The 10,182-nt window shown below is 36.6% G+C and overlaps 2 protein-coding genes across 2 annotated transcripts; one reads left to right on the top strand and one right to left on the bottom strand.

The window, feature by feature from the left end:
- Positions 1–1,023: 1,023 nt before the first annotated feature.
- LOC110897679 (60S ribosomal protein L10) lies at positions 1,024–3,362 on the top strand. The gene is made up of 4 exons (XM_022144416.2): positions 1,024–1,192; positions 2,248–2,749; positions 2,848–2,929; positions 3,131–3,362. The coding sequence occupies exons 1-4, from the start codon at positions 1,183–1,185 to the stop codon at positions 3,197–3,199; spliced, it is 663 nt and encodes a 220-aa protein (XP_022000108.1). The 5' UTR covers positions 1,024–1,182; the 3' UTR covers positions 3,200–3,362.
- A 2,739-nt stretch (positions 3,363–6,101) lies between these two features.
- LOC110900689 (zinc finger MYM-type protein 1-like) lies at positions 6,102–7,541 on the bottom strand. Its single transcript, XM_022147561.1, has 2 exons — positions 6,591–7,541; positions 6,102–6,506 (listed from the first exon to the last, which is right to left on the bottom strand). The coding sequence occupies exons 1-2, from the start codon at positions 7,539–7,541 to the stop codon at positions 6,102–6,104; spliced, it is 1,356 nt and encodes a 451-aa protein (XP_022003253.1).
- Between the last annotated feature and the right edge of the window lie 2,641 nt (positions 7,542–10,182).

Here is a 10,182-nt window from a genome sequence, read left to right on the forward strand (position 1 = left end):
CTGCTACAAACACCACCACCACCCTCTGTTTTGATCGTTTGGGTTACCGGGTTATCGGAGTACACCACCATCGCCGCTGTCACAACGGAGCAGGCGGCGGGAGGCCACAAACAGCAACTGACACGGCTACCATCATCATCAGCGTTGAAGTGCGTCACCGGCGTCACGAGGTGAAGAGGCCGGCTCTTCTTCCATCATTCTCTCTTTTACGTCTCTCTTTTTTCCGTATCTCTTTGTCGCTCTGGTTTCAACATATTAAGGCCGTCACCGTCAATTCACCATTCCTCAGTTATGTTTGAAATTAAAATATAGGTATACAACTAGTAATAAGACCCGCGCGCGTTGCGGCGCGGTTACTTCGCAAATATCGAACAGATTAGTCCAAGCGTTATGTGATGTGTTAACCATATGAAAACGCACGTTTTGACGTATCCGATTGAACTCAATGTAACCTATAGTTGAATTGCGATTGGATCAAAACGTAACGCAAATCGAATTTATATCGTACAATCATAATGTATTATACGCGACCTAACTCGAATTTATATCGTCAAGCCAAAAACTCTCGAGGGGGTCAATGTGGCATTTACAAAGTTCATAAAAAGTTAAGTGCTTAAAAATTACATTTCCTAAACTTAAGGGCTAAGAAAGGGTAAAGATAAAATTTGATAAAGTTTTGAGGTAAGTAGGAAACTATAAAAAAAGTTGGGCTTAAAAGGAAACTACGATAAAGTTGGGGTGTCAAAAGCAAACTATTTGTAAAATGGAGTAATAGTTTAGGGACTAAATTTGCCATTTTATGAAACTTTGAAGACACCAAAATTAAAAGGATAAAATTGCAACGTCGTGAAAGTATGAAGGAAGGAGAAGGCAAAGCCCGTGAGATTTCCACCCAATTTGTCTTTCAAGAGAGTGTATAATGTCATCAAAACGAATTGCAAAACAAAAGTTCCATTTTTACAAAAATACCCTCAACAAAAATGAAATAACACCTTCGACCACCTCCTAATCCAAAAGTCGGCCAAGAGTCGTCTAGAAGCCCACAACTATTAATGGCCCAAATTTGACACGCAAATGACGCAATTCCTTACGTAAGCCCACCAACTGCTATATAAATACTTTTTCTGTCTACCAAGGTTAGATTAGATTAGGGTTCTTATTCGCAGCAGCATCAACGAAACAATGGGCAGAAGTATGTTTTCTCCTTTAATTGTTTCATTCTTAATGTTACTTATATAATTTTCGATCTGATAGGTTGAGTATCTCATATATAATCTATTTTCTAGATGCGATTTTGTTAATTTTGAATGTTTATGTTGTTGATTTGGATTGTTTAGATTCATTTTGAGTTGCTATTTAAAATTACTAGTTCATAGGTTCATTATTAGTTGTTCGGAGATGATTTTTCTCAAAGATGTTGTTCTATCACTATCTGCTTTGATATTTTCCATGAAATCAGCCTGCAACTGCAGTTGGTCAGGTTTAAGATTTTTGTGATCTACAAATAAGCTGTATAAGGCAATTACAAAGTTGAATATAAAAGTTTGTACTTCAATGGATAATTTGTACTTGATATTAGTGTAAGCATTTTTATTTGTTTGTAATGTCTTAGAATCAATTAAAAGTAAAAAAGCATAGTTGTTAAAAGCCATCGCCTCTTGCGCCTAGGCCCATTTTCCAGGCGAGGCGATGCAATTGCAGTTTAAGTCGAGGCACCTGCGCTTTAATTCTCCAGGTGATGGTTCAGCCGCACATTCCAGCAAGATTTTTAGCTTCTGGAGAGTTTCCGGCCAAATTCTCTAAATTCCGGCAAGATTCCAGCCAGATTTCTACTTTTTTCCAAGGAAAAATAGTTTTCTACACTAATACATTGATATTTACAACTTTTGATACCAAATGTTATATAATAGCTTTTGTTTATATTTTTGAAGAATAGTATACATAATATATTTTTTAAGTCTTTTTCATTGTGTGTTCTTTTTTGCGCTTTGCGCCTAGGCCCTAGGCGAGGCCTATGCACCTTGAGAGCGCCTAGCGCCTTTAATAACTATGGTAAAAAGTTGATATTAATATTTGTGATAGTGGTCTAACATCGACTTATTAGTCTCAGATAGTTTATGTGATTGTGTATTTTTTCTGTGTCTTTCAACTTTTGTTACTATATTTTAGCTGGTTTTTTTTTTGTTTTTAAATCAGCAAGCTGTAGTTATTATTTGTAACTAACTTGTAACGATTTGTATTACTCAGGACCTGCAAGGTGTTATCGTCAGATCAAGAACAAGCCCTATCCAAAATCTCGCTACTGCCGTGGTGTTCCTGATCCTAAAATTAGGATCTATGATGTCGGCATGAAGAAGAAGGGAGTTGATGAGTTTCCCTTCTGTGTTCATTTGGTTAGTTGGGAGAAAGAAAATGTCTCAAGTGAAGCACTTGAAGCAGCCCGTATTGCTTGCAACAAGTACATGACTAAATTCGCTGGAAAAGATGCTTTCCACTTGAGGGTTAGGGTTCATCCCTTCCATGTGCTACGTATTAACAAGATGTTGTCATGTGCCGGAGCTGATAGGCTCCAGACTGGTATGAGGGGGGCGTTTGGCAAACCTCAAGGTGTTTGTGCTCGTGTAAGCATTGGTCAAGTTTTGCTTTCAGTTCGTTGCAAAGATACCAACAGCCCACATGCTCAAGAGGCTCTGCGTCGTGCTAAATTTAAGTTTCCAGGCCGTCAAAAGATTATCGTCTCCAGGAAGTGGTATGAGATCAAATTTAACTCTTCTGCTGCATACCATATGATGTTACAGATTATCTTTTTCATGAATTAGTGTCTTAATGTTTGTTATGTCGTTGCAGGGGATTCACCAAGTTCAGCCGTACTGATTATTTGCAGTGGAAATCTGAAAATCGTATTGTCTCTGATGGTGTTAACGCCAAGGTATATCATCGTTATTTATCAATTAACCATCCCAAAAACACAGCATGATACCAACTCGAAGTTTATATGTTTGGGGGTTTATTCTAGGAGGCTTGGTTTGGGTTGGGTTGACCTGGCGGGTTCAGGTGTTGATCGGTTACTTTTTTAGAATTCCGAAAATGTGTTTTATTGATGACTGGTATACTTGTTATTGTATTACAGCTTCTTGGATGCCATGGACCCCTTGCCAACCGTCAGCCTGGAAGAGCGTTTCTCGATGCAGTTGCTTAAGTGGGGAAGACGTATTTGCAGCAATCAACACTTGACTTGTTACTGTAACGACCTTTATCATGTTTTGTTTACTTCAAAGAAAGAACAATGTTTGTGATTTTATTTTGAATTTAAATGGTTACTTAATCTCAAGCTTTTGTTCATTGAGATCGTTATTGTCATATATTTTCTTTAGAGTAAACTTCCGTTCTGCTCCCTGTGGTTTGGTTGTTTTTAACGGTTTTGACCCAATCCTTTAAAAGTTGGCCATTTTACTCATTGATCTATTTAACTTATCTCCTTTTCACTCCTTACTCCTCATTCCTTGCTCCTAACTCTGTAAAATATTTGTTAAAGATAAGGGTATGATGGTAATTCTATAAATATATATTTAAATTGATTTTTAAAATCCATTTGTTTTGTGTTGATATAAAAATACAATGAAAAAAAAGCATGTATAATAACAAAAAAACATTCAGATCCCACTATATCTCCTTCTCTCTCTACCTTTACTGATCCCTACCACCAGTAACACCTACTAGACAACGCCACCACCACCACCACAGATCCCTACCACCAACCTTTGTCATAACCACCACCACCCACCAGCTCCCACCATCGCCGCCGCCCACTACCACCACCACAGACACCATCTCTTAGCAACCTAGCGGCTCGAGTACCAAACGGCGGCCTCGCTCAGATCTAAAAGGAGGCATTAAACCTACCTTAGCAACCTAGCGGCTCAAGTACCAAACGGCGGCAGCGGTAACAGGTACGGTCGGCTTTCTGTGATGATTTTGAAGGTGAAGTGGTGAACCGTTTGTTGTTGATATCGGCGTTCTGTTTTATGATGATGGGATTTGGGGGAGAAGGGATTCCGGATTTCAGTTTCAGATCTATTTGCTGTGGCAGCCGGAGGTGGGAGGGGTGACGGTGTGATTGTCGTGGTTGGGCGATATAATGGTTGTAGGTGGTTGGTTGGTGAGGCGGTGGCTGATGGTGGTGGTTGGGTGGTGTGATGGTGGTGGTTGGGCGGTGTAATGGTGGCAGGTGGTTATTGATGGTTGGTGGAGAATGTATATAGAGATAGAGAGTGTGTGTGTGTTTGTATGTGTTAATATATAAATAATCAAGCTTTTATTTTTCTGATATTATTATAAATAGTTAAATGATTATGTCAAAAATATAAATTACTAAAGTACTCTTATTTTATACTTGAAATTACCAAAATACTCTTTCAGTTAACATATAATATGGATGGAGTTAAGGCCGTGGAGCAAATTGGCAACAAAACCAAAACATCAGGGAGTAAAATGACTATTTTTAAAGAATTAGGGCAAAACCGTTAAAACGACCAAACCACAGGGAGCAAAACAAACGTTTACTCTTTTCTTTAATTACTAGTTTTATGGATGTTTTACTTTAGCAACAACATAACACTACATTGTATTATTTTGACTTTGAAAGTTAAGCTTCTCTTAACAAAAATCATAATCGCCATGTTAGATTGAATTCCGTCCTATCATTAAGTAAGTTGGCTTGCTTAGAATATCATAATACAACTATTAATAAATCGATCACTTGTGGTCTAGTGGTTGGAAAGACTTGGGTTCTCCTTGGAGACTCAAGTTCAATCCCCACTAGCGTCATATTTGGTGGATAAAGGCAACGAAGTCTAGAAGGGCTGAACTTGCATAAGTGAATGAAAGTTTAGTTAGGCAAATAAAACACAAAGTGCAGGGTCTGTGTGTGTGCGCGTAGAAGAGAAAGAGGGAAGGAGAGCAAAAACCTAAGGCAAAATTCTGCAATTCTAACAAATTGAAAGATGAAAATGATGCCAATCTTATGCATGTGCCTGAATAAGTGATCATCTATGCTTGTCTAACAAGTGGTGATTTGTAGAAAGTGGGTTTTAACCCAATCATGAGTTTATATAAAATTTGTGTAATTGTGAATTAGGATCATACCATAGAACATGATTTATGCTTGAAATTGGGTGGATTAATGATTAAAAGTGGAAACCCACTTGAAGTGGAGACATTGTGAAGTGTAGTGATGAATTATGTGCAAATTAGTATGATAATTATGTAAATGAGTATTTGTTAGATGAAATTTGATTATGAATGAACGCTATATGAAAATTAATTAAATTTGATGATCTTAATATGAACTAGTGAGAATATGCTTAGAATACTTGTACTTTATGCTTTGTTGGTGGTATGCACATCAAGTGTTTGATGAAATGCCTTAGTTAGGAATTCTGCAATTCTGACTTTGGACCCTATGTAATGAACATGATTTGAGTATGTAAATGAAGTACGTGTTAACCTTTTATGATATCTTATCAAGGAATGTGTGTAAAATAAGCATAAGACATGAATTCTAAGTATAAACGGTTATGTATAGGTGTAAAAGAAGAAGGGTCGAGTCACTTGAAGCAACAAGGGAATCAAGAACGAGGTACGTTACTTGTACGATTAAGGTTTTAATTATAGCTTTGTTTATTGTTATATATTGTGGCAATCGTAGTCCATTAGCGAATGATTATGTAAAAGACTCATTACGAATGGGTCGAATAAACTAGAATGTCATGTAAAAGAATGAACTTGTATTAGACCCCATACGAACGGGTCGAACAGACTAGAATGAGTATGTAAAAGAATGGTCATATGTTAATCCGTTATGAACGGGTCAAATGAACTAGTATGCAGTGGCGGATCCAGAATTTTTTTGCTAGGGGTTCACTTTTTAAGTGTTCCGATATCATATGTCCGTACATAAAAAAATACGGAACGGTTCGACGATTCGGGTTGGGTAAAGTTCATAACATAATAAAAATACGATACAATAATGAAAAAAAACATCATGATAAATTTAAAAACACGAAATAAGATAGTCTTTACGAATAAAATAAAAAGCATACCTAAAGTTGTTCCCTACGAGGTTTCATCTTTTGAAAACGTTGCATTACATTCTCGATAGAAACTTGTTGTAAAAACTCTCTTTCAACGTAGCAAATGCAAGCATCGTTCATGTATCCATCACCCATCCTATTACGTAATTCCGTCTTTACATGCTTCATTGAAGAAAAACTTCTTTCAACGCTTGCCGTTGCAACCGGTAAAACTAGTGACAACTTCATTAATCGATAAACCAATTGATAATCAATGTGTTTTCTAGTTTCCATCATCTTTTTGGCAAGATCACTTATCCCATTCAAGTTGTTAAACCGACTATCTTTTTTCACATTACGAATGTAGTGGCCGAGTTCATCAGTAAGATCGTCTTTTTCATCAAAAGTAAAATCACGCGGATACATCTCGGCCAACTTTAATAAATTTAATTTATTAAAGGAACTAAAATTATGACATGGGCTCAAGGAACTCATACATGTAAGCAAGTCGGTGGTTACCTCGTTAAAACGGTTTCCAAGCTCTTGAATTTGCATATCGAGAACCGTGTTGAAATTATTAACTTCAAAATGATGACGATTGGTGATGTTGGTCTTTTTTCTTCTATATTTCGGGTCAACATACTCGTCTTCCATGTTAATCATCTCAATATCATACTTGTCACAAAAGCATGTGACATCTTTCAAAAGTGAGTCAAAGCCTTCAAGTCGATACCTTTGTAATTCTTCTTTCGTTGATCTAACTAGTTCAACCGCATTTATAATATCTTGATTCTTTCTTTGAAGAGCGACACACAATAAGTTAGTAACTCCCAAAATATGCTTCATCAAATGTAAATAAAATACAAACTTATAACTTTTCACGTATAACTGAAGTCCATATGCTTGTGCTTTGTGAATTTTATCCCATGCCGAAGTTTCTATATATTCAAGCACGTCAAGAACACAAGGATATAAAGTAAGCAAACGAAGAAGTGTTTTTTCGTGAGAACTCCAACGTGTATCTCCGGCTCTTGCAATTGACATTTCTTGATTCCCCGGCTCTTGCAACCTCTCTCTTTGACTTTCTCTTAGTAAATCTATTCGTTTGCAAGATGCACCAACAACATTGGTCAAATCTGATACTTCTTCAAAAAACTTGCAAATTTCAAAATGTTTATTTGCAAGGGCCACAACAACAAGTTGAAGTTGGTGAGCAAAGCAATGAACAAAATATGCCGAAGAATTTTCTTTCAAAATCAAAGTTTTCAAACCATTAAATCCACCGGACATGTTGCTTGCGTCGTCGTATCCTTGGCCTCTAACCCTACCCAAACTCAAATTGTAGCGAGCAAACAATTCATCAATTGCATGTTTAAGAGATAAAGCGGTTGTTTCCTTAACATGAACAAGACCGATGAAACGCTCCTTCACAAATCCTAATTTATCAACATACCTCAAAACCACAGCCATTTGTTCCTTTTTAGAAATATCTCTCGATTTGTCACACCCTGGCTTTTGCGGAAGCGTGGGTTTATTGGTGTGACTTCTTAATACCATAGCAACAATCACAACAATGCTATATGATAAAAATATATGATGTTCATCCATTAAAATAGTTTGGAAAAATGCATAACATATTGTCTTAAAACATCAACCACAAAATGCATTACAAAACATTACTTGTTTAAAACGAGTTCATAAGACTCGACAAAAGGCTACCAATAACACAAGGATAAGAGACATGCAACTCGTCCAGGAAGGAGTTGCACTTCCCAAACCCTACAACTCTAGATAACATCCTTATTAAGTACGCAGCTTGTCTAACATGCAACACTTGCCAGATCCAAATTAATTCCCTGAAATACATGTAGTTTAAAAAGTCAACAAAAAGTTGAGCGAGTACATGTGTAAGTCTGTGTGTATAAACCGTTTAATATGTCTGTAAGTAAAAATAGTCCCTGGTATGTAGCAATAAGGAAAAACTGATCACCATTGGGTTGCAAAGCCAATAGTATATGTGAATGATGCAGGAAGACTCAAACCTAGCAAATTTGTCTCCGGTATGAAGACATAGTCACCACTATGGGCCCCCGGCCTCATGGGTGTGGGCTCGCTACACCCAAATAGATCTATCACTCATGTCCCGTGGTCCTACTATGAGGATTAATGGTCTTAAGTGTCATGCCCACCACTCACTTGATCGCGTAATAAAAACCCTCCTTAAGCTAACAATACCATGTATAAAATGTCTGAAATAAATTGTAAACATGTATTCCACCCCCGAAGTATAAAACGGAAAACAGTAAAAGAAAAAGGGGGTCATGAACTCACAGTAGTGCGTCTTGACTCGAATCTCAACTCTGTCCGCTACACGACAACCTACAATGTACTAATGTCTATTAGACGAACGGGCCGTGCCTTGGCTTAGAGTTTAGTGTTTTAAGTTGTGTTACTTTGGTATTATTTTGTTAAAATAATAATAATTATTTTAACTTAACTATCGTTCTTAAAAAATAGTTAGACAACTATTTCGTATCTGTTTTCTCGAATATTTTACTAAGTGTTCGGATTTTCGGAAAATTTCGCCATAGTCTCCTTTGTAAACGGAGGTGTCCATGCTTAACTAGCATATCATTTTCTTTTACATATATCCCGTAGTTCATTTTCAATAATCAAACCGACATATAAACGTACAAAGTATTACTTACTTTATTTCAGCTTTAAAAATCAAAACTGGACTGTTTTCGAGGATTTTTATAAAATAGTTAACCTTTTCTAAAAATTCCCAAATTTTTACAGAATATCATATATGTTCCAAAATTTATTATGTAAAAAATTTCAGAGTCCAGTTCGTTACCAATATTTTATAGAAATTTATTTACCCAACTGCAATCAGATTTGTTACTTCCTGATTGCAGTTTACGGAATAATTCACTAAAAATTAACCGTAAGTCCGATTGACGAAATTCCAGTTGGAGGATCATCGTGACAACGGTGACCAACTACTGTAAAAATTCCATGAGTTGATTCTACTCAGGTTTCAAGTTATGACTCCGGAAACAACACACTTTTTCTACAGTAAAAATGCAGCTTGAGCTGCTATCCAAAAACAGTCTTTTAAAAATAGTAAACAATCTCGAAAAATTATGATTTCAGTGCCATTTGTTTAGTTATTCTAAAATACACATTTTAGGCTTCAGAAAATCAGTTTTTCAATTTAAAACGGTCCAGTTACAGCCTGTTGAAGTTGGCTGTAAATACAACTCAGCAAACTGTTTACATTGTAGAAGTTACTAAAAATGCATCAACAAAGACCCTAACCATGGTTTATCGATGATTTAATGTTCAAACCTCAATCACGCTTTAACCAACCCTAAACCAACCAGATTTCAACTTCACACAAACTTTTTATGTAGGGTTTTTATGCAGAATTTCATGTTCAACTTTTTAGTGTTCATTTTCTTGTGTCACTTGATTATCATCATCCTACTAAATATTATGACCAAGAACAAGATGAAACAATGGTGTGAAGGGACTTACTAATAGCACAAGGCTAGGGTTTGAATTCTTAATGCAAGGTTGATGAAGGAATGGTGGTGCTAGAGACTTGAACAAAGCTTCTTCGTGAGCCCTTCAACTTGTAACTACTTTGAATGTTCTTCAAGCTTGGAGAGGAGACTTGTAGTGAAGAAGATGAAGAGTATGAGAGGTGGTGATGGTGATTTTCAGTTATGGGGGAGGGGGAGCCGAAAATAAGGGGAGGGAGGGGGAAGGTTGAGTGTAGGTTTGATGGTGATGATGAGTTTCCTTGGAAATATGAGCAATCTAGAACCTAGTGTCATCATGTATAATATTCTTGGCCAATAAAAGCTAAGATTACCTTTACAAAGATCTAAACAAAATATATATGTAATCATGGGCAGATTTTCGGTTGGGGGGGGGTAAAATGAAAATTTTGTTAACTAATAGTTATTTAATTAGAAGGTTAAGGGTATTTGCTAGAATAGTGGGTGTATGCCATGTTTCTATAGTGTATGGGGATTTTTGTGACTGTAAATAATTAAGAATGATAAAATAATATTGCTGACAATACTTTGGTGTCCCGGGTAAT

Source organism: Helianthus annuus, chromosome 7 (genome assembly GCF_002127325.2).
Source record: "Helianthus annuus cultivar XRQ/B chromosome 7, HanXRQr2.0-SUNRISE, whole genome shotgun sequence".
NCBI lineage: Eukaryota > Viridiplantae > Streptophyta > Magnoliopsida > Asterales > Asteraceae > Helianthus > Helianthus annuus.